The sequence below is a fragment of the Canis lupus genome, chromosome 16 (genome assembly GCF_048164855.1).
Source record: "Canis lupus baileyi chromosome 16, mCanLup2.hap1, whole genome shotgun sequence".
NCBI lineage: Eukaryota > Metazoa > Chordata > Mammalia > Carnivora > Canidae > Canis > Canis lupus.
Genome location: NC_132853.1, coordinates 5,747,430 through 5,771,403, shown reverse-complemented (window position 1 = coordinate 5,771,403; position 23,974 = coordinate 5,747,430). Strand labels below are relative to the sequence as shown.

At 54.7% G+C, this 23,974-nt stretch overlaps 2 protein-coding genes across 15 annotated transcripts; one reads left to right on the top strand and one right to left on the bottom strand.

Moving 5' to 3' along the window:
- Positions 1-642: 642 nt before the first annotated feature.
- Positions 643-20,257, top strand: CIZ1 (CDKN1A interacting zinc finger protein 1). Of its 14 annotated transcripts, none has more exons than XM_072778116.1 (19): positions 643-1,249; positions 2,006-2,129; positions 2,363-2,478; positions 3,981-4,052; positions 5,813-6,042; positions 8,223-8,316; positions 8,503-8,611; positions 9,127-9,421; positions 9,506-9,689; positions 9,902-10,020; positions 10,646-10,843; positions 11,505-11,629; positions 13,713-13,800; positions 14,243-14,356; positions 14,563-14,709; positions 15,681-15,750; positions 15,956-16,077; positions 16,433-16,588; positions 19,109-20,257. In XM_072778116.1, exons 1-19 carry the CDS (start codon positions 1,096-1,098, stop codon positions 19,199-19,201), a joined length of 2,610 nt encoding a protein of 869 aa, XP_072634217.1. In that variant the 5' UTR covers positions 643-1,095; the 3' UTR covers positions 19,202-20,257. The 14 variants fall into 14 exon arrangements, with proteins under 14 accessions (XP_072634217.1, XP_072634215.1, XP_072634216.1 ...); XM_072778114.1 differs by adding an exon at positions 17,060-17,118 and having other exon boundaries at positions 9,127-9,689; positions 19,145-20,257; XM_072778115.1 differs by adding an exon at positions 17,060-17,118 and having other exon boundaries at positions 9,127-9,689.
- BBLN (bublin coiled coil protein) lies at positions 17,771-21,259 on the bottom strand. The gene is made up of 2 exons (XM_072778139.1): positions 21,032-21,259; positions 17,771-18,249 (listed from the first exon to the last, which is right to left on the bottom strand). Exons 1-2 carry the CDS (start codon positions 21,108-21,110, stop codon positions 18,077-18,079), a joined length of 252 nt encoding a protein of 83 aa, XP_072634240.1. The 5' UTR covers positions 21,111-21,259; the 3' UTR covers positions 17,771-18,076.
- Positions 21,260-23,974: the final 2,715 nt, after the last annotated feature.

Genomic DNA, 23,974 nt, shown 5'->3' with positions numbered 1-23,974 from the left:
GAAAGTAGTGGAGTCGGGATTCAACTTCTGCTAGCACCGGGACCAAGGTGTCAGTGGGCTTGGATCTTGGCTCCGTCTTGGTTCTCACCAGAGTGAGTTTTCTATTTTTCTATTTTTAAAAAAAGATATTATTTATTCATGAGAGACATAGAGAGAAGCAGAGACCCAGGCAGAAGAAGAGTCCAGTACCCCGGGATCATGACCTGAGCCAAAGGCAGACGTTCAACCACTGAGTCACCCTAGGCGCCCCCAGAGTGAGTTTTCTAATCCCGGGAGATGGGCTGTTGTCATAGACTTTCCTAGCGCTCCCTGCCCTTCAGGGATAAAGCCCAAGGCCAGGCCTTCAAAGCTCCCACGGTGCAGCCTGCCCTTCCACCCAAGGACACCACGTCCTGAGGACTCCGGCCCCTGCCTCGTGCTGTGGCCACGCCGAGCCACTTTCGAGCCGCTAGATCCAGGCGGAATTAGGCATCTGTGCCGCTGCCGCCCGGAGCTGCAGCGGAGCGGGTCCCGAACTTTAGCGCAGCGCTTGTCACACGACTGCAGGGATTGGTTGACACTCATCTCCGCGGCCGAGCGCGCTGGGCGGCCTCCAACCTGCGAGCCTCTAGCGCCACTGCGCGCTGCGGCCGCGCACAATCTGCGCTTAATGCAGAAGGAGCTGATTGCCCCGGGCGGTTAAATTTATGGACCGGTTTAGGTAACAGAAAAAGGGAAAGGGATTGCTACTTAGTAACCGCGGGTTGTTAGGCTCACGTGGGGGCCAAGCACCGGGACGCCAAGATGTGCGGCCGAGGGGTAATTAGAGTCTTTGAGGGCCGGGTAATTTCAGGGTCAGGATGAACGCGGTTTTCACCTTGCACTCAGCCCTCCTCGCCCCCTCCCGAGTCAACTCGAAGAAGCACCTGGAGACGGACCTCCCCACCCCCTTCTGCCCGCTGTGCCCGTCACCCTCTCGCCGGGCCAGTCCTCGAACGTGCAGCGGCCGCCTGCACGGCCCCTCCCACCCCAGCCCCGCGCGAGGCCTCCGGATCGCGGGACAGTGGCAGCCGCGGGGAGGTCGGTTGGGGTCGGTCCTTCTCGAAGTTGCCCGCGATGTCCCCGCCAGCCGACAGACCCCTCCGGGAGAGAGACGGACCTCGGGCTCGGAGCCGCCGGTTCCAGGGGCGGAGGACGCGGGGCGGAGGGTCTGCGCTGCCTACGGCCCCCTCTCAGCCCACGGTCGCGCCCGCCGCAGCCGAGGCGCCGGGTAAGCGGGGGCGGTCCCCGCAGCGGGACCCGAGCGCAGGGCGGCGGGCGGCGCCGGGTCCTCCGCTCCTCCAGAGGGCGCTGCGGCGGCCGGGTCCGCAGGCCGTTCTAAGTGGCCAAGCCCCCGCGGAACCGCGAGCTCCGGCCGCCCTGCCCGCTCGCCAGTGGGGGCGGGGCGATTGCGGGGGGGTTCGGGGAAGCGAGGTGCGCGGGCCCCGCGCGCCTGGTGGACGCGTGCAAGGCTCAGAGGCCGGCTGGCTGGAGGCTGCGGGCGTCGCGGGCAGGTGGGGTAACCGGATTTGACGTGGGTTGCTGGCTGGATCTGCAGAGGAAGGGGTTAGCGGAGTGGGGGGCGGAAGCCTGCCTCCCACTTTGTTCCGAGGCCAAAGCGAAAGATTGGGGTTCTGTTATTGACGCAAAATAGGCACGAGGGAGGGGTGTGGTGTGGAGAGGGGCTGGCATAGTGTTGGCGCGAGAAAGGCTGGGGGTGGGGGGAGGTGCGCTTGGGTCTGACGCCCCTGGAAGGACCGAGCCAGGGGAGTCGAGATGGTGGGCCAGGTTGGGGGGGACTTTTGGCAAGATTTGCGGAGAGCGGCGGGAGGAGGGGTATTGAAAGCATGAGGGTGCAAATGCTGCAGGCTCTTGGCAGGACTGGGGTGTGACCGTGAAGCTCAGCGGGCGGGTGTTTGAAGGCCATGGGTGGGCCTGGATGGGCACAGAGGCAGGTGTCGTGGCTTACCCCATGTCCTTCCTTCAGCCACCATGTTCAACCAGCAGCAGCAGCTCCAGCAGCTCCAGCAGCAGCAACTCCTGCAGCTCCAGCAGCTGCTCCAACAATCTCCACCGCAAGCCCCGCTGCCCATGGCCGCAGCCGTCAGCCGGTGAGTTACCCTCCCGAGGGGGGGTGGTTTCAGCCCTGTCACTCAGGCCCCTGGCGTGGAGACCCCGTCCCAGCCCTTTCTCCCAGGGACATCCCTGTTTTTCAGTCTTGAAAGCCATTAATTCTCACCTTAAGAGGTTCCTCTGCAGTAGAGAGGGGCTGAGAATGGAGGTGAAGGAAGGGGGGGGGGTCTGACTCTCCCAAAGCCCTCTGATACCCTCTCCCAACACACAGGGGGCTTCCCCAGCAGCAGACACAGCAGCAGCTTCTGAATCTCCAAGGTGCCAACTCTGCCTCCCTCCTCAACGGGTCTGTGCTACAGAGAGCTTTGCTTTTGCAGCAGTTGCAAGGTAGGCCTCTTCTGACTTCTTAGTGGCGTGCCCTAGCATCCCCATTTGCACTAAATCCCACCAAGTCCACACACCAACTCTGAGAGGGAGCTACTCTTGGCGTCCTAGTTTGCAGACAAGGATTCTGAGGCTCCAGGAAGTGGAGTCCCAAAGTTGTCTCAGCTGGACGCAGGTCTGATTGCAGAGGTGTGCCCTTGGCCACGGTGCTGGCTCTGCAGGCAACACTCAGCATAGCTCGTTCTCATTCAGATTAGATGAGATGATGGATGAAAAGATCTCTTCGGACCACCCTCTGCCACATCCCATGCGACAGATAAGGAAGCCGAGGTCCAGAGCTGGGTCTGGACCAAGTCCTTGCCCTGGGTCACTCAGCTATATGAAGGCCTGAGCCTTCTGACCCCTGCATGTCTGAGTAGGTGCCTCTAGCCCTGTGTAGCTTGTGTCCTTGTCTGTTTCCCTACGTGGAGAGCAGCTTCTCAGCTCTTCCTTCAAAGATGCTGTTCCAGATACTTATGGCTCATGTGCAGACCCAGCCCTTCCCACGTGGTAGCTGTGGCTTGCTGCGTGGTCCTTCTGGGCAGTGCACTGTCCTGAGACCTTTACAAACACAATTCCTTGACTCTGCTGATAACCCTGGGGGTAGCTGAGAGACACACTCATGATCCCATTTTATAGATGAAAAAACTGAGGCTCAGAGAAGAATCATGTGTTCACAGTCACACAGGGAGTAGGTGTGGATTAGAAAGAGAGTTAGAGCCCAGGTCTGGCTACAGAGCTGTGTTCTTACATACTAGCCTGTCCTGCCATCCAGCAGAGTACACTGCCAAGTCAGAGGATGCGATGGCTGTCACTCTTAGGCCTGCCATATGGGCGTGGAAGGTCCTGGAGTGAGTTGATTTACAAATGATCAATGGATAGGTGGAGAGAGAAAACCACACTCAGGGACCCACAATATATACATATGTATTTCCCCCTTTTTGTTTCTCATTTTAAAAGTCACACTTTTCAAAGAAAAGTGAAAACAAAACTTTTTTAAGAGAATAAGGAAACCCACATTGTTATAGACTCCCCTCCTAGAGGAAACAACAACAACACTTGTCAGGGTTTTGGTGCATTTTCTCCATTTTTTTCTAGGCTCAAAGTTGGGAATTTGTATATGATTGTGGTTGGTTATTGACATGTAAGTGAAAGGCTGAACCTTACTTCTTTTTCATGGAATAGAATGGCATGATCATTTACCAGATGATTTGAGCATCTCCGTAAAAGTTATTTTTTAACGGCTGTTTGTATTCTACTGGAGGGGAAGCACTCATGTACCAAAACTCAGCTGCTTCTTTTTTCTTTATTTTCTTTTTCTTTTTTCTCTGTTTTAAATAACATGGGGATGAATATCCTGTTTGAGACTATTTCCTTAGAATGTATTCCCAAAAGTAGAATAGCTGGGTTGGGGGAATGGATGTTTTATGGCTCTTGATAAGTATTGCCAACTTGCTTTCCCAAAGGACTGGACCAGTTTGCAATGCCACCAGCCACGTATGACAGTGCCGGTCTCACCATGCCCACGGCAACACTGGGTATTATATACTTTTTTATATATACATGTATACACATATGATTTACTAACTTGGTTGGCAAAAAAAGCTGTATCATTAATGTTTTAGTTTACATTTCTTGGAGTGCTAGTTCAGTTTTTTTGTCTGTTAAACATTCGTATTTCTTTTTGTGACTCGTCCATGTCCTTTGTCCATTTTTCTTTTAGATCTTTTAGATCTCTTGATCTTTTTAAAGAGCCGGTTGGCATTCTCTCTGCACATATATGTACATGTATTTGTTTTAAGTTAATGTTAATTGAACACTTACCGTATACCAGGCACACTTGTATATCTCCTTGAATCCTCATAAAACAGTGAGTCAAGCGCTATTATTATCCCATTGTACAGATGAAGAAACTGAAGCTAAGAAGGAGGAATTGATTTGCTCACAGAGCTTTGGTTATAGAACCTGAACTAGCTGTTAGAGCTCCTCTGATCCATGTCCTCAACCCCTGTGCTTCCTGTCCCAGCTTTGGGGCAAGGATTTGAACTGTCTTTTATGGCTCAAATACTTCCTGAGCAGTGGGCCTCGGAGCTAGATGAGGTGCCTGCCCTTATAGGAGTTCCCACTGTGGTTGGGTGGTGGGCAGTGGGAAACAGACAAGGAAAAAATTGTGCAGCTAGTCCTAGAACAGCTGGGGCCTCTGGAGACACAGAGAGGATCTGAGAAGGCCTCTCAGAGGATAAACACCTGAAGGGAGATCTGAAGGATGACCAGGAGATAGTGGGGGGCAGAATAGCCGGGGCAGAAGGAACAGCATATGCAAAGACCTGGAGGCAGGAAGAAATGAGGCTTGTTGAGGGATGCACAGAAGCATATAGCTGGAGTGTAGTGGATGCATGTGTGGGGAAATGGGCAAGAAAGGAAGCCTGGGAGGAGGGCAGGGCCAGACCCCTGCACGGTGAGGAATGGGCTCCTTTCCAAGCAGCAGGGAGCTATGGAAGGATTTAGGCAGGTGGAGAGGGGTGGAGGCAGAATGAGCAGAGACCCTGGGCAAGCTGCACCTCTGCTTTGTGCCTGTTTTGTTATTGGTAGAGACATAATACCTATGCTATGCTGGGTCGAATGACTGAGGTTGTGCATGGGAAATGCTTAGCAAGTGCCTGGTTCCCAGTAGATTTTTTTTTTTTTTTTAAGATTTATTTATTTATTCATGAGAGACACAGAGAGAAAGGCAGAGACATAGGCAGAGGGAGAAGCAGGCTCTTTGCAGGAACCCGATGTGGGACTCAATCCCGGACCCCGGGGTCATGACCTGAGCCAAAGGCAGCCACCCAACTGCTGAACCATCCCTCCAGTAGATTTTTGATGAGGGTGGGGTGAAGGGGGATGGGAGAGTATCTTCTTATTCCAGGGACCAGTCAATCAACTCGCTGGTTCTCCCTATGGGTACTGTGCTGGGTCTTTCACATATCTTAAGGTGTACCCTAAAGCATACCCCAGAGGGTGAGTGAGGTTGCAGGGGAGGCTGACCAGGGAGGCATCTGGAGGGGGAAAAGCAGTGTCCCTCTCCTCAGCTGGAGCAGAAAACCAGCCCTAAAGTCCCCTCACCGCCAGTGCCTAAGGTGGGAGTGGGCCTCTGGTGCTCATCTCTCTTCTCTGGCTGTTGTCGTGTGGGAAATGTCCCTGTCAAAGTCATCTGTGTGTTGTTTCCATGATGCTTTGGGGCACTGACACCTGACCCCGGCCTCTACCATGTGACCCCATTGTAATCCCTCTTCTCCCCTCTTCCTGCCCACAGGTAACCTCCGTGGCTACGGCCTGGCAACCCCAACCCTGACGGCCCCCAGCCTCACACCCCCTCAGCTGACCACCCCAAATCTACAGCAGTTTTTTCCCCAGGCAACTCGGCAATCCTTGCTGGGTCCCCCTCCTGTCGGGGTCCCCATGAACCCCTCCCAGATCAACCTTTCAGGGCGGACTCCCCAGAAACAGGCCCGCACTCCCTCATCCACTACTCCCAATCGCAAGGTGAGTGGCAGTGGGGTACAGCGGATGGGGATGGGGTAGGAGGTCATACCTGGGTATCAGCCCAGTTCTACCCACGTGGCTCACACTGGCCTTTAGGCAGGTCACATCCCTTTTTGTCCTCAGTTTCCCCATCTGTAAAAAGAGGGGGGTAAATTGACCTTGTCTAGTGTTTCCCAAATTTCAAATATTCTTGCATTGACTTTTGCCATGTCCAGATACCACCAGTACCATTATTTACCTAATATTTCTCTCTTTGTAAACACCTGGAGATAAAAACGACACAGGACACTATATTAGTTTTAGGTGTCCTGTGGTGGTTCTCTGTAAATCCACGCTGCCCTGTAGAAAGAAAATATGAGCCATATACGGAATTTAAATGTCTCTCTCTAGTCATCACATCAACAAAGTAAAAAGAAACTGAAGAAACTGGTGAAATCAATTTTACTAACAGATTTTAGTTAACTCAATATGTAAAAAATATATATGTATTATCATTTCAACTTTTATTCAATATTTTAAAAAATGGTCGGGGCATTTTACATTCCTTTTTCTTTTGTAGCAAGTCTTCAAAATCTGATATCTCAATTTGGCTTGCTATGTTTGGAGAACTCAAAAGCCTGAGCCACCTAGCTTTAAATGAATTAGGTTCTTGTTGGTTACATTTATTTCACAAAGAAACATTATGTCACTACCTGAAATGTTAAAAAAAAAAAAAAAAGTCTAAGTTAATTGTTGTAGGTGGAAGTAAAAGAAAGGTAATTGGGTAAAACAATGTTACAAAACCCTAAACTCTACATGTTGCCATCCTAAGGTTCTGGAGCTGCACCCCTAGCTCCTTGTGCCTTGCCCAGTGTGGGTGTGGGTGTGGGTGTGGGTGTGGGTGTGTGGGTATGTGAAAGGTGCCTCTCTCTGTCATAAGCTGAGAGAAGCGAGGAGATTTGCCTGGGGATAACTTCCTTTCAGGGACTGTCCTGTGCCCGAGTGTCCTGACAGCTCCTCACACACAGCACGCTCCTGGGAGCATTCTGGGCAAGGCTGGCGCCCCCCTTCTCAGGTTCTGAGGCCAGCTCACACCTGGAGGTGAGGCATTTCCCTCCAGAGAGGGGTCCCGGCCTCCAGCCTGCCAGTTGGGCCTGTCTTCACATGTTCTTCTTGTCTAGTGCTCCTGCCACTCATTTGACATCTGTGTAAACTGAGGGTCAGGGAGTGGTGTCGAGACAGACCCAGTCCCCAGGCCTCCTGACTTACAGGCCAGCAGTGCTCCTGTCATGCAGGGTGAGAGCCAGGTCGTTTCTGAAGGGCATGGAGTGCTGATGTGGTGCCCGTTTCCACTGGGAGCAGGTTCCTTCAGCTTAGGAGGAGGGAGCAGGGGCTAATTGGAGCCCAGGACCAACCGGAGTCGTGCATTTATTTAACAAACATCTCTAAGTCCTGTAGGGGCTTCTGTTGTAGATGGTGCATCTAGCCTGACCCTCCCGGATGTCTTAGGCTGAGGAGGGTAGTGACAATGGCGAGACGTTAATGCAAATAATGTTCCCGCCAATTATTTAAGACTGAAATATTCCATAAAGAGGAAGCCCAAATTCCTTTGGGAATCTGTATTCTGGGGTCAGGAGAGCTTCTTGCAAGAAGTGCCTTTGAGGCTCTGGGTGAAGGCCTGGGATGGGAAGAGGCCTAGGATTTGGGGGAACCAGAGAGAAGACCAGTGTGGATACCGAGAGGGTGAAGGGGAGAGTGAGGAGGTGGCTTGGGGTGGGGGCGGGGGGACAGAGGTCCAATTGGATGGTGGGTGGGGGAGGTGGTTTTGGGCTTGGGTGAGGAAGGAGTACTCTAGAGTCAGAGGAGTCATAGGAGGATTTTAGCCTGAAAGACAAAAGACATGATCAGGTTTGCATTTTAGATGGATTCTTCTGGCTGCTTCATGGAGAAGTCACTTGGGGAGTCAGGAGGGGCCCTCTGTGTCCCCCAAATCTGGGTTAACAGCCATGCAGCTGGATGGACCTGCCTAGACATGATTCCTGGGGTGCTTAGGATCATCTCTGGGCAGCTCTGGGACCACCAGAGTCCCCAGGTCCCTTCATCCCCTAGGAGACTGTCACAGCTACTCTTGGGCCAAGGTATACTTAAGGTTATACTTAACTGGGCAGCAGATGTCAAAACTAGTTTCTGAAAGGAAGCAGGATTCTTATTCTCAGACAATGCCTGTGGAAGATGAGTCAGACCCCCCAGAGGGGTCTGAGGAAGCTGTCGCGCCCCAAGCAGACACACCAGAAGGTAAGACAGGGAGGCTGCTGGCCCTTTGGAGAGGATACAGGTTGGGGCATGTGGGTGCAGGGTCGGTGTTGGAGGCAGACCTGGGAGGCGGGGCCCTTGGAGGGAGGGGGAGCCCAGGCCCCATCTCTCGGAGCTAGTTTGTACTCTTCGTGGCATCGGCAGTCACTCATCTGCCCTCCATTCCAGACCAGGATTCCCCACCCTGCCCAGATGGCATTGCTAAGGAGAAACACACTGTAGCACCTGCTCCCGAGTCTTGTGAGGCATCTGAGCCACCAGCTAAGAGGTCAAAGAGGTAAACCATGCTGAAAACCCCCCCAGGGCCCAGGTGCCTCGTACTCTCATTCTTGCAAAGGCTGGGGGTGGGTGTAGGTGGGGTCGGGACCCTTCACGGAGCTGGAGTAAGGAAAGGGCCTTGATGTCTGGCTTGAAGGAAGGTCAGACCCAATTCTGCATCTCACTGGAGTCTCCAACCGGAGAGTCTCCAATGTTTTCTCTGGCACTGAGCCACCTGGAGGCAGGCTAGGTGGGTGGGTCAGAAAGGTGAACATGTGCATCTGGGACCTCAGAATGGGCAGAGGATGGGAGACTTTACAGGGCCTTGGATACATATTAGCAGATGTGGGAGGTGGTGGGTGAGTGATCCTCCCAACTTATTTAGGTACACTGGGGCTGGCAGAGCTGCGGGGGCTTGCCCCAATGCCCAGCTTGTACGTGCTAAAACTAGGACGGAACTGGGTCTTGGCCCTTTTTGAGGAGCCCCTGGGGCCAACGGGGAGATACTGGAAGATATCTTTGGATCCTTCCTAGCTCAGAGTTGCCCACGGAGAAGGGGCTTTCGGGGCAGCCACAGGCCCGCACCACAGCCCCGAAGCAGACACAGACACCCGAACTGCTGCCTGAGCTGCCAGAAGCCCGAGTTCTGCCACGATTCCAGCCCCGGGTTCTGCAGATCCAGGCCCAGGTGCAGCCGCAGACGCCGCCACAGGTGCCTCCCGTGGACATGCCAGTGCAGCGCCTCCTGCAGAAGCAGGTGCAGACACAGACCTCTCCAGACCATGTGGGGCCGCGGCAGGTGCTGAAGGAGGCAGAGCCGCAAAAACAGGTGCAGCCACAGGCACATTCCCAGCCCCTGGTGCAGAAGCAGCCACAGCTGCAGAAGCAGGCACAGACGCAGACGTATCCTCAGGTCCAGCCGCCGGAGCAGCCACTGAGACAACCTCCAGGGCAGCTGCCAGTGCAGGCACCTGACCCCACTGAGGGACAGCCTCAGGCCCCGCTACAGGTGTCAGTACCAGCATTGGAGCAAGCCCCGGTTCCGGTTCATTCCACAGAGCTGGAGACGCCTCCTGATAAGGGAGATAGTGGAGCTGGTCAGTGAACACTGGTTCCCGGTTGCCTGGGGATGGGACAGCTCTGCCAGGACCCTTTGATCCTCCCCCTGGTGCTGTCCAGTCCTGACCATGGTTCGGGGCTGTCCCCACCAAAGGCTTCAGGATCCTGGCTGTGGGGAGAGAAGGTGGCTATCAGGCCCACCCAGGTCCCTCTGGACCCTGGTGGGAGATGGACCCATCTTTCATTTCAGGCCTGGAGGAGGCCTCGCCAGAGCCAGAGGGCGCCCAGGACAGCATGGAGAGTCAGGACGAGTTGACCAGTGGCCTGGATGTGGGAGAATGTGAAAAAAGGGCAAGAGAGATGCTAGGGGTGGGTAGACATGCTCCTGGGACTGCACGGGTACTGTGGGGCCCAGTGGTGGGACGGCCTTCCCGCCCCCACCCCTAGGCCCCCTTGTGTGCCCCACCCCCACCCCCACCACTGGGGCCCGTGGGCAGAGCAGACTGGGTTTGACCATTGCTGTGTTGCCTTCACACACCTTTGCTCTGAAGAATCAGAGGTGCTTTTGGTGACATGTCCCTTCCAACCTGTTCATCCCTAGACTATAGCCTTGGTCCCCTCCCGAGGTAAAGTGTTCTAGGGGTAAAGCACAGAGCAAAAGCCTGTGCATGCAGTTCAGGTTCCAGCTCTATCTCATAGTGCAACTGTGGTCAAACTCACCCCCTTCTTTGTACCTCGGTTTCTCCATCTGTCACGGGAGGATGGGATGGGGTGGTCTTTACAGTTGGGTGGGCTTAGGCTTGAGTCCTGGCTGTAGTACACCCTAGCTCTGTGAGCCTGGGCAGTCAGCTACCAGCTCGGCACCTCAGTTTCCCCATCTGCGAAGGGGGCTGTTGGGAGGGTCTGGTGAGATGCTGCTTCCGGATGCTTGGCACAGGGGCTGGCCGACCATAGGTACCAGCTGGTGGTAGCTCTGCCCCTGCCTCTGCTGCAGGTGTGGGGTGCCGGGGGCTCCCTGAAGGTCACCATCCTGCAGAGCAGTGACAGCCGGGCCTTCAGCACTGTCCCCCTCACACCCGTGCCTCGCGTTGGCGAATCCACATCTGCCACCCCTGCCACTGCCAGCACACCCTCTAAGCAGACCCTCCAGTTCTTCTGCTACCTCTGTAAGGCCAACTGTAGCAGTCAGCAGGTACTGCCGGCCGGGTCCCGGGAAGGGGAGTCCAGTGGGCAGAGTGGGGGTGTCTACACGGTGTGCCCGGGCCTGGCTGCCGTGCCTTAGTGGCCCTGAGGGCCCTGTGAGCACCATTCATGAAAGCCATGCATCTGTTCTGAAAACATTTCCTGGCTAGCCAAGAAGTTAGGATCTTAGAGTCCAGCAGACAGGTCTAATTCAGCCCTGACTAGGTGTGTAGAAGCCAGATGGCGAGTTCCACTCCTTATGCCTCTGTTTCCTCATGCATCAGATGAAGAAACATTTAGAACCCACCTTGCTGGGAGGTTCTGACGATTCAGTGACTTGACATTGAAATCACGAGCCCCTAGGCCCAGCCCAGAGCGAGTGTAGCCTTACCAACAGCGTTATGCTCCTAATATTATGACCATTTGCTGTTGCTGCCTGTGTCATCCTGAGCATAGCCGTGGGATCTGGAGGTCATGTCCTTGTCCCTGAGGAGCCCACACAGTGTCCAGGAGGAGCAGCAGAAGCTCTGGCTTCTGTGTGCTCACTGGCCCCCAGAGGGCTGTAAGAAGCATGGCCTCAGCGGCAGTGGGGTGACCATGAAGCTGCAGGCCTGTCCTCTGGGCCCTGTGCTCGCCCACTGTTCTGGGGCTCACTCTTCATCCCGCTGCAGGAGTTCCAGGACCACATGTCGGGAGCCCAGCACCAGCAGCGGCTCGGGGAGATCCAGCACATGAGCCAAGCCTGCCTCCTGTCCCTGCTGCCCGTGCCCCGGGATGTCCTGGAGAGAGAGGATGAGTGAGTGGGGGGATCTCTGAGGCATCGTACTGGGGGGTAGACAGTCTCGTGGGCCAGGCAAAAGCTGAAAGGGGCCCTGAGTCCAACATCTGCAAGGTCTGCCTTTGGGTCAAGTGTTGCTTTCTGCCAGAGGCCTCTTTACACCACTAGCTGTTTATACCTTTGGACCTCAGTTTTCCTCATCTGTAAAACGGCTTGGTGAAGTACAAGAATTCATGAACTAGATAGTCTCTTAAGGTTCCATCGAGGCAGGAACAGTGTGACTACCCACATGGGAAGGAAGTGGTTTGTGGTACAGACCCCTACTTCCCTGGCATATGTGTTAACTCCAATCAGGGGGCTGGATCTTATGGCCTGATATTACAGCTACCCTGTATTTCCCCCTTTCATTGTCATAGGGGCTTCATTGATCCTATTTATGACCCTCCTGGAGTCCAGGACTAGCTCTTGGGCTAGGGGTGCTGATGGAAGCTGGAAGACCTTTCACCAGCAGTCACAGGTGCCTACAGGGAGGGGAGAAGCAGGTTGGCACTGCCTTGGGCTGTGCTGGGGGGCATGGGCTCCATCTTACAGGATAGCTGCCCCTCAGCATCAGGTCTCCTAATTGTTCTGGAGAATATAGAAACAGCTTTGATGTGCAATCTCCCAACTTTAGAATGCTAGCAGCTAGTTTGGAATCAGAACGAAGCAGAGCCTAGGGAGGCTGAATCAAACCCCTTCATGGGGCTGGACGGACCTGGAGGCAGTGGGGTGGGGACTCTGCCTGTGTGCTCACAGAGGGTCACAGCTTGGAGCTCCCTGCTTGCACGGCCTGGGTGGCCTGGGTAACGGAGTGCTCCCTCCAGAGGCAGCAGTGTCTCTCTTAGGTGGTTCTCACTTTGAGAAGAACTTTGTGACATGGTGGTGTAGCACGTTCTTGAGCTTTAAACCTCCCCCTGCTCAAGGACCTAGGAATTACACTTAGGTGAAGAGATCATAAATACAGAAGAAAGATGACTCCCAAGGATGTTCCTTACAGAGTAACATTATGGTAAAAAAATTTTAATTGGATGCTGTCTAAAATCTCCATACCTGTGGGATTAGTTAGATCAGGCTTGTCTGCTTGATGGAACAGCTCACAAATAGGGCAATACGAGGTAGTTCATGAGACTATGGAAGCTCAGTTGTGCAAAGACAGATCTTGTGACAAAAGAAAAGTCGAGGGATCCCTAGGTGGCTCAGTGGTTTAGCGCCTGCCTTTGGCCCAGGGCGCGATCCTGGAGACCCGGGATCGAATCCCACGTCCGGCTCCCGGTGCATGGAGCCTGCTTCTCCCTCTGCCTGTGTCTCTGCCTCTCTCTCTCTCTCTGTGACTATCATAAATAAATAAAAATTAAAAAAAAAAAAAAAAGAAAAGTCGAAGAATGTAGCCCATCCTGCGAACAGGCTTTAGGTGTAGGACATTCACTGAACCGTCTCCTGATGACGTCTTCCTATGAAGCCTGACTGGGGCCCCCGAGGCCACACAGAACATGGCAGTCCTACAGATAAGCTTCCTTCATGCAACGCAGTCAGAAGCTCGGGGCTGATGCCGTGCCCAGCCCAGGGCTCTAGGATAGAGTACTGGCCTCCCAGAGCTCATCACAGTCCAGTGGGAGCAGGGATGGGATCGGGTCCTCCCTGTCCGTTGTAGCAAATGCTGTGGTGGTGGCCCCTTAGGGCACCAGAGGGTGGTAGGGGATGTGGGGGATAGGAGGGGGTAGGTCCAGGGCAGGGCAGGAACAGCTCCAGGAATGACCAGGCATCTACATTGAAGGATAAAGAGGACTTTCCAAGGCCAGGTATGCTCAGTGCTGTTACTGTCCTGCTGGCCTCCTGGTATCCCAAATGCTTCCAAAAATCTCTTCCCCTGCCAGCCTTCCTTGGTTATTATCCTGGTGTAAGCATTCTTCCAGATGCATCTCTGAACCATTCAACAATGAGTTTCTAAAAAAACATCCCATTGACATTGTACTGTATTACACTTATGGAGCATTTGGGAGAGCGGCTGTTTTCCCAACAAGAGCAGTGTCACACTATACTTGTTTTGATTGTCGCCATTCAGAGAGCCCCCGCCGAGGCGCTGGTGTAACACCTGCCAGGTCTACTACATGGGAGACCTGATCCAGCACCGCAGGACGCAGGACCACAAGGTATGAGGGCTGGCAAGCTGCGAGGGTGCCCACAGGGGCTGTCTCCCAGCCCACGGTTGGGGGGTGCAGTAAATGGCAGGCTTTGTCTCTGCAAGGCTATCACTCCTAAGCATGGCTTCTCAGGGCTTCAGTGTCTCCATCTGTCCAATCAGGCAAGGTACCATCTCACCCTGCCAGTCAGCCAGAGTTCATGGGGGTCCTCCTTGGCAGCCACTCTCTCTCCCTGCCCTATGTCCGTCCTCTGTTGCCATCTGCCATCCCATCTCATAGCCCAAGGGGTGGGCAGGGGGAGTACGTGCCCACATTCTGGTAAAGGAGTGGAGCACAGCCAGCTGATTACAAATGTGGTGGCCTGTAGGTGGGATATGAGGTGTCAGGGCACAGCTGGGATGCACCTGGGGACACCATCTGCCACCCACTTGGCCTGCCCTCCTTTCCACAGATTGCCAAGCAATCCCTGCGACCTTTCTGCACTGTTTGCAACCGCTATTTCAAGACCCCCCGCAAGTTTGTGGAGCACGTGAAGTCCCAGGGGCACAAGGACAAAGCCAAGGAGGTAACCCAACCCAGCTCCCTTGGAGGACATAGGCCTAGAGAGGCACAGAGCCTTGGCCAAGGCCACACAGTGAATTGAGGTTTATCCCAGCCTATACTCCAAGACGTCTGGAGGGATTGGGACTCTCAGGGGTGTGGTAGAGGTGGGTGGGGTGGCACCTCAGCTGCCCAAAGCTGACCTGAGCCCTGGCCCACTCCCCTGGGCAGCTGAAGACACTCGAGAAGGAGATAGCCGGTCAAGATGAGGACCACTTCATCACAGTGGATGCCGTGGGCTGCTTTGAGGGTGATGAAGAGGAGGAGGAGGAGGAGGATGAAGAAGAGATCGAGGTTGAGGAGGAATTCTGCAAGCAGGTGCTTGGGGGCAGAAGGGGTGTGGGAGGCAGACTGGAGGCTGGACTCCCAGCTCAGAGGGACCTCACCCCATCTCTTTGGGGTCAGGGGGCACAGTGCTAGCATTTGTAGGCACAAATGCATGACATGATTTAGTATGAATAGGATTGTATCCCATATGACCAGGTGTAAATGCACATCATGAGGATGGCAGGACGGCCAGCAACATGTGAGAGCCTCGAAGCCTGGCTGAAATTTTGATGTCAAGGAAGGGAAAGGGCTTCTTAGGCCAATAAGGGCATGGGGGTAGCTATGTGGGGTACACAGGAACAGTCAGTGCCAGATGAGGATGATGAAGATAGTAGCAGTCAACACTTTTTTTTTTTTTTTTAAGATTTTATTTTTTTATTAGAGACACACAGAGAGAGAGAGCAAGAGAGGCAGAGACACAGGCAGAGGGAGAAGCAGGCGCCATGCAGGGAGCCTGACGTGGGACTCCATCCCGGGTCTCCAGGATCACACCCAGGGCTGAAGGCAGCACTTAACGGCTAAGCCACTGGGGCTGCTCCAGTCAACACCTTTTGAGCGTTTGTTATACACCAGGAGTGTACCAAGCACTTTCCTGGCTGAATCTCACCAACTTGGGTGCCAGGATGTGACTCCAAAGCCTGTGCTCATAAGGTCCCAGCTCTACTGCCTCCAATGAGCGAGGAGCTGGAGGAGCTTGGATTCTTTTCGTTTAAGAAATGAAAAGCAGCTGCTCTGAGCCAGGCACTGTGCTAGCTGTGGGGATATGTGGGGATCAAGCCCCTGCCCTCCTGGGGCTTGCCCATTGCAGTCCAGAGTGGTGAGGGGCAGCCAAAGGGGCCATTGTGGATGGGCTGTGGGTGGTGGGGTGCAAGGGTGGCCTTCAGCCCCAAGCAGGCCCCACCTGCATCTGGGAGGAGTTTGGGGGAACCTTAGAACCAAGGCCCACACTTGTGTATTTTCAGGTGAGGTCCAGAGATATATCCATAGAGGAGTGGAAAGGCTCAGAGACCTATAACCCAAACACTGCATACGGTAAGACCCTAGCCCTGACCCCACCTGCAGAAGCAGAGGTCCTCGGGCCCAGCCCCCAGGGCCCAGCCACAGCATCATGGCCGGGCAGCCTCTCCCCTTGTCCTCTTCTCTCCTACCTGGAGGCCGAGTGAGCAAATGGGCTCCTAGAGAGAGTGGGATGCCAGGTTGGCATGGGGATGGGTGCACAAACTCTGCAACCCCACAGGCGTGGACTTCCTGGTGCCCGTAATGGGGTACATTTGCCGCATCTGCCACAAGTTCTACCACAGCAACTCAGGAGCACAGCTCTCCCACTGCAAGTCCTTGGCCCACTTCGAGAACCTGCAGGTGAGCTGGGCCTCCTGCCCCACTCACCCATCCTAGCTGATGAGTTCAGCCAGCAGCCAGCACCCCCACCCCCCCATCCTTGTGCCTAGCCTCAGCCCATGGGCACACCCCCCAACAAGAGGGCCTTCCCGCAGAGGGAATCTGAGCAGGGGTGGGGCCCAGCCCTTTCTGCTATTGTTCTGCGATGCTGAGGGCCAGGCCCCAGGAGGCTGAGTGTATCACAAGGGTCACACACACATATAAGGTCACATGGCATGCCCAATGCAGTCTCAGTCAAGCCGGGGAGGCAGCTGCCAGCAGGGAGTGTTACCAGGTGGGGAGGAAGCCCTGCCTCATCTGCACCTTCTGTGTCCAGAAATACAAGAAGGCCAAGAACCCCAGCCCTACCAGCAGGCCCGTGAGCCGCCGGTGTGCGATCAACGCCCGGAACGCTTTGACTGCTCTGTTCACTTCTGGTGGCCGTGCACCCAGCCAGCCCTGCAGCCAGGATACAGCTAAAACCCCCAGCAAGGTGACAGCCCAACCCCCTTCGCCCCCACTTCCCCGGCGCTCAACCCGCCTCAAAACTTGATAGAGGGCATGCCTCCTGCCCACCCTGTTTGGGTCTAGGTCTGCTATGCTTTTTAGAGTCTGTGTGGAAATTCTGATGTGGTTGGTGTTTTTACTGAAAATCAAATAAAAGAAGGTAGTTTGGCCACATAATGCCCACCAGCCCTTCTGTCTGGGTGGACGGCGGGAGGGAGTACCCCAGCCAGCTCTCAGCCAGCACCCACCCTCTTTAGGCATGGTGTGGTGGCTGAGCTGGAAGGCCATAGGCCGGCTCCCTAAACAGGGCTTGTGGGGTCACAAGGTGCTCTCTCATAGCCTGTTTCCCTCTTAATGGGGTGATCAGGGCTAGGAAAACCTTTACCTTCAACCAGATCTCATTTAATCCTCACAGGGACCCTAGGGAGCAGGTCTTATTATGATCCCCAAATTATAGGTGGAGAAACTGAGGCCTAGTAAGATCAAGTGACTTACTTGCTGGAGGCCATATATCTGGTGAGTGACCAGGATTTGCCCTAGGCCAGACCTCTGGGCCCCTCCGCTGGCCTCTCTCCATTTGGACCCCATGGAAGCTGAAAGGCAGGAGTGGGGGGCCTCCCTGACCTCTGGTTCTGAGTCTGTGGTTCAATAGCAGGGGCCCGCCCTTCTTGTCAGGCAACCCAAAGAAGAATCAGCAGCAAATGGGGCCCAGGAGTTGGTTCTTTGGTTCTGGTATTTCCCCCATCTGAAAAAACCCTTAGAGGTAGACAACCTGACCAACCCTGTTATTGGCCAACTAGGAGGACTGAGGCCAGGAGCAAGAGGATGATGCCCAAGGTTACACAGCATGAATATGTATTGCCTGTCTTAAAGAAAAAAGGCCCTAGGACCCAGAGAAGCTGAGTGTGTCTACAGGGTCACATAGCACGTCCGATGCTCTTGGCTGGGCTGGGCAATCACCTGCTGTCCAGGATGGCACCGGGCGCGGAGAAAGCCCTGCCTCACCTTTTTCTTGTGTGTCCAGAAATACAAGAAGGCTGAGAACCCCTATCCTATCAGCAGGCCCATGATTGCCAGCACATGATCAGTGCCTAGAATGCCCCCACTGCCCTATTCCCCTCTGGTGGCCAGTGGGGTCCTCAGTCCAGGATACAGAGGAGAGGCACAGTGGTGTTGGAGACCCGTTTAATGTGGACGCTCAAGGCCTGGGCAGAGTGAAGAGTGCCCCAGAACTGGGCAGGCAGGCAAGGTGGGTGGGTCGAGGGCCCACACCTGACCCCGGGAGGGGATGTCGGATGTTGGGGGCTGGCCCAGGCATGCCAAGGGGAGTACCAGAAGGGTGTCCAAGGCAGGCAGACCCACTGGGGGACCTGTAGGCCAGCCCCTGAGCAGGTGTTGAAGCCAGGTGGTGAGTGCCTAGGCCAGAGCCTAGCCCAGGGAGGCAGGGTTGGAGCTGGCTGGGAGCTCCCAAAACCTAAGGACTGGCATCAGGAGGGGCCTCCCCAAGCTGCTGCTGGAACTCAAGGCGTGTCTGCCGGTTGGACTCAAGCAGCTCCTGGAGGCGGGCATGGAGGTGGTCATTCTTCTCCTCTAGGTGGTCTAGACAGGAGTTGATCTGGTCCAACATGGAGTTGATGGCAGCATATTCTAGGAGGAAAGGAAAAGAGAGCCAAGGTCCCATGTCTCCTCAGGGTTCACAGATACCCTCCCCCACACTGTTCTCCAGTGAGACAAAAGGGCTTTGGCCAAGTCTGTACTCCTTTCTGACCCTCTGTGTCACCATCTGGAAAATGGGTGGAAAAAAAAAAGAAAAAGAAAAAGAAAGAAAGAAAATGGGTGGATACCACAAGTGAAAGGCTTTGGAGAAATAATACCTTGTTTCTAGGATTAGGGTAGTCAGGGGGAGGTCAGCCAGGCAGTATCCTACCAGGATGCCTACCAGGTGCCTAGTCTCCTCTCTACTTCCTTCATCAGCTGCCTAGAGGCCAGAGCCCACCTTCAAGCCCACCTAGAGGCCAGAGCCCACCTCTGTCCTCCTGCAGGCCCTACTCTCCAGCTCCTCTGAAGCTCCCCTTGCCCTGAGGAAAAAGCACCACCTAGATTCCCAGGCCCCACCCCCTCCAGCCCCACCTTCCACTCCCTTTCCTTTCTTGTCACCCACCTCTGCCCACCTCTGGTCCCCTGAACATGCTGTTGCCTCTGCCTGCAATGCGTTCTTCCTTCCCCTCTCATCCTTCTAGTCTCAGCATGGATGCTGCCACAGGGAGCTTTCCCAATGCCCCAGATGGGATCACCCTTCTAGTCCCGATCCCCTTGCCCTCCACAACCTCTGGCTTGTCTGATGTGAGTGTGTGCTGCTGTGTCTCCCCCACCAGACTACAGAGCTCATGAGACGGGGAATGTTCTTGTGTTCACTGCTCTCCCCGATGCCTTCACTGTCCCATAAGCACTAGTTGAATGAATGGATAGATGCATGGATGAGTGAATGAAGCCTCTGACTTTCTAGCCTTTCTGCATTTGCTCACCTGTCTCTGCCACTCAGAATGCCTCAACCACAACAGCTATTCAAGGACCAGCTCAAAAACGCCTCCTCTTCTAAGAAGCCTTCCCTGGTCTCCACCAGAAACCATCACTCCCTCCTCCATGGCCACTCCTGACCTGCCTCTCAGCAGCACAGTGTCCCTTAGGATCCAAGGTCTGGGCCCGTGCCCACTGCGGACCCAGTTCTGAGCCAGCCCATGACTCAGATATACTCAGCTGCCAGTCTGGGACAAAGGGGAAGTGGCTGGCAGTGTTTGGAAAAAGTCAGGGCTGGAGGAGTGTATCTGGGATATGCGTGCAAGTGTGTCTGCATTCTGGGGGAAGAGCACCACCGCCCAGAGCTGGCACACCTCTCCAAGGACAGTCTTGGCAAGTCCCTGCTGGATATTAGAGTCCAACCCCCTTGTGGTACAGATGGGAACAGAGGCCCAAGAAGGAAGGGACCCACCCAGGATCCTCCAGCTGGTTGGTGGCATAGCCAAGATTCAGAAGGAGCAGGGGCACTTGGGTTTTGGTCCCAGCCTCTGCTCCACCCCAACAAGTTACTGGATCTTTTGGGAAGGCAATGAGGCCTGGGATGTTGTAAGGATTCCAGTATATTAAGAACTCAGACAGGGTCTGGCCACAGCAAGTACTTAGTAAATAGTCATTACTATCAACACTCACATTCTGTGTGCAGAATGGGGGAGGCGGGTGGTGTCTCCACACCACTGGGGCCAGGCTTTATCTGTGCCAAGGGCACTTCCCAGTGTTAAGCCTTTGCCTTCTGCCTGGGACAGCCACCTCCCCACTGCACTAAGTCCTGTGAATCTGCTAGCATCCCCTCAGTGTGACACATGAGCGGCTTTTCCCGATTGCTCCCACTGCAGGCTTACTTACACACATCTGGCTGCTGTTCACCTGCAGTGCCCAGGGCAAACCAGCCAGCCTGCCACTTACCACCCTGTGGAAAGTCCTCTACCTCTTTATTAAAAGCAGACCCCGGGTGATCAAATTGTGATAGATGCACAACTCTGAATATCCTAAAACCCACTGACATGTACGATTTAAATGGATAAATTGTATAGTATGTGAATTATAGCTCAATAAAGCTGTTACCCAAACAAAACAAAAAGCGGACTCCATACTTATCTCACGTTTACTAAGTCCTGCTCTCCCACTTGAGAAACCAATCTTTATTTTACTAAAGAGAATAATAACCACTCACCAAAGAACATTTGTATGCTTCGAACCTATTAGCTATTTTCCATTTGTTTTTTTCTTCATTTAATCCTGACACATTGCAACGCAGGAGATACTACTCATTATTCTTGTTTTACAGATGGGGAAACTGAGGCTTCCCAAGGTGAGAGGGGAGCTGATGGTTCTCCCTCCACCTCCATTCCCACCCCCCCCACCCCACCCCTGCAGTGCTGTGCAGGCAACAGGCTGCGCTGTAAGCAGGTCACAGGCGCCAAGGCTCCAGGGCGCACCGGCCAAGGTGGCTGGGGAAGCTGACGCAGCAGGCCTGTCGCCCACCCAGACAGCCCCTCCGGCTAAGCCAACACGGCCCCCCGCCCCCCGCCAGGAGCCTCCGTGTGCACACGGACGACACGGACTGGCTGGAGCAAATGTCTAAAGGGCGAGTGAACCTCAAGTGGCCTCAGTTTCCCCAACTGTAAAACGGGGCCGGTTGCCCGCAGTCCCTCAATGCTGCGGTTTCCAGGGACCCACTCCCGGGTGCTCGCCCTGAGCCCCCGGGCCGGCGCCTGCAGCCGCAACCCACCCAGGGGCGAGGGGGGAGAGGCTTCTGCGGTCCCCTCCAAGCCCCCCGCCTGGCCCCGGCCCCCATCCCCAGGAGGGCAACCCTGAGAAAGCAAAGGTCGCTTCGGTAGTCCCCCCGGGTCACCTGCTTCCCCGAAGCCGTCGTCCTCGCCTTCCGCGCCCGCCTCCACCGGCAAGCCCAGGTCCCCGTTGGGGCCCGACATTGCGGGCTCGGGCGCCGCGAGGGCCGCGCGACGACGGAACGCGGCGACAGGCCCGCGGACGGCCGGCGCCGGGCGGAAGGTGGAGGCGCGGGATGGAACGCGGCGCCGGAAGAGTCGAAGCGCGGGCGGAGCGCGGCAGGGCGGCCGGGGCCCCGCCCCGAAGGCCGGAGCCGCACGGCGCGAGCCCCGCCCCGCCCCGCCCCCAGGGCTCCGCCCCCGGCAGCGGCCAGACCACGCCCCCACGCCCCAGGGCCCGCCCACTCCCTGCCTCACAGTCGCGCTCCGCCCCCGAGCCCCGCCCCTCTCCCGGCCGCGGGGCGGGGCCATCCCGACTGCCCGCCCCGAAGCTTAGGCTGGACGCCTGGGCTCGCCGCTGGGGCCCGCGAACCCCGCAGAAGCGCGGGGCAGCCTGGCGCCCCCGCTCAGCCCGTCCTGCAGCTGGGGACCTGCGAGTCGGCGAGCCGGCGCCTCCACATGGCTTTGGAAGAGAAAAATCTGTAAAATTTTTCTTTCTTAGAAATTTATTTCCCCCCCCCCCCACAAAAAAAAATTTATTTCCTAGTTCTGGGCAGCCCCGGTGGCTCAGGGCTTTAGTGCGCTGTCAGCCCAGGGCGCGATCCTGGAGACCTGGAATCGAGTCCCACGTCGGGCTCCCTGCATGGAGCCTGCTTCTCCCTCTGCCTGTGTCTCTGCCTCTCTCTCTCTCTCTGTCTCTCTGTGTCTCTCATGAATAAGCAAATAAAAACTTAAAAAAAGAAAAAGAAATTTATTTCCTAGTTCTGCAGAGATGGTTGTATTAGATGTTCTCTATCATTTAATAATATACTTGTGGACTAAAAGATAATAAGTGCTGTATAAAATCAGCCAATTATGTTACACTAGCATATCTGCCTTTATTGTGTTTGTCATTAGCCTGAATAGAAAGGCCTTTAAAATTGATTTTTAAAAAAAAAAAAAAATTGATTTTTTTTTTTTTAGAAAGCATTTGAATGCATTTTGTTTGGTATTGTGTTTATTCAATAAAGTAATTAGTGCTAAGTGTGAACTGAGACGCGTGGCTTTGGAAGACTTAGGTTCACGGCCTTGGTGAGAGTCATAGTCTGTGTTGGCCCAGAGATGTGCGTGGCTTCAGGATAAGGCTGGCCCAGCTGCCATCACCCTCCACCCCTTTTGCCAGCTGAGAAAGGGAGGCCTGCCCAGAGTCACCCACCAAGCCACTATCACTCCTGAGCTGGACCCAGAGGTATCATCCTGGCCAGGGGTCCAGCTGAGTCAGGCTTACTCATGGGACTCCTGTAGCTGCCCGCAGGCCCCATGGCTACAGCAGTCGTTGCTGGTCTCACACTGGTGGTTTCTGTGGTTAGGACAACCTTAGGATAGGGATCAGACTTGGGTATGTCCCCAACCGCTTGGCGTTCCATCTGTCACCCCTACCTTGGCCGGGCACCAGCTATCAGCTGTTGGGTGCCAGGGTCACTGCATTCCATTGTGGCACAGCCCTGGCGGCCCAGGAGCCCAAGCCCACAATGTCCGGCCCCAGTGGGGACCTGGGTATGTCCCAAATGATGACAACAGGGAAGGATCCTCTGTGTCCTAAGGAAGGTGGAAGTGAGGTGGAGTCCACAGCCTACAGTCAGAGCCACCACTGACTTGCATACTGGCAGCCCTACCTTCTCCCCCCCTCCCCCCAACCAGGTGGGTGAGTGGAGGTGAGGCCTACATTGAACCAGTGAGCAGGATTGAGAAAGAGGTCTGGGCATCTGCCTTTGGCTGATGGGTTGGAGGCCTTCCTTAAGACCACAGCATTTGGGATCCCTGGGTGGCGCAGCGGTTTGGCGCCTGCCTTTGGCCCAGGGCGCGATCCTGGAGACCCGGGATCGAATCCCACATCGGGCTCCCGGTGCATGGAGCCTGCTTCTCCCTCTGCCTATGTCTCTGCCTCTCTCTCTCTCTCTCTCTGTGACTATCATAAATAAATTAAAAAAAAATTAATAATAAAAAAAAAAGCCCAAATTTAAAAAAAAAAAAAAAAAAAAAAAAGACCACAGCATTTCACCAACCAAGAGAGCAAAGCGCGGTGTGTCCTGACTGGCACAGAAACACCTGTATCCTCATGTGGCACGCAGGTCTGCAGAGACAGGGCAGAAATACAGGTCATCTATGTGGACGTGCTGACATAATCCAAACACATTTATCCCTTTAAGTTTGAGACATCCAAACAAAAACTGAGGCATGTGGTTTTCTCCTAAATGTGAAATCACATGTGGGATCACAGGACCTGACTCTGTATCTAAACCAGGGGACAAACTTGCAGGCTCCAGGGCAAGGGGATGGGCAAACAAACCCTCAGAAAGTCACGTAGTTTTTCAGAAACATGCCTAGGCATGCACAGATACGCATACCACAGGGACACAGCAGATAGATGCGAATGCTCATGCACAGAGCCTGCACAGGGATGCATGATGCACACATCCACCTGTCTGAGTGCCCAGCTGCCCTCGGGCATGCTCCTAGTTGGTTAAATGCTATGGTCCCAAGGAGGGCCTCTCCCTCTGGTCACCTCACTCCCTCACTCAGGGCCCATAAGCCAAACCACAGGACAAAACAGCCACCTACTCCATCCAGCCCTGATGGGGGAAGAGAGTATGCCTTGCTGCTACCCTGCCTCTTGAGTCCTCGTTCACCTGTCTCCCCATCTCATTAGCCTTGCCATGATTCCCTCTCCAAATCCAATGTAGTAGTCTGCCCCCAAAGATATCTGGATCCTAATCCTTGGAACCTGGGAACAGTACCTTATTTGGAAAAAAAAAAAAAAAAAAAGAGCCTGTACAGATGTGATTACATGAAGTATTTTGAGATGAGGA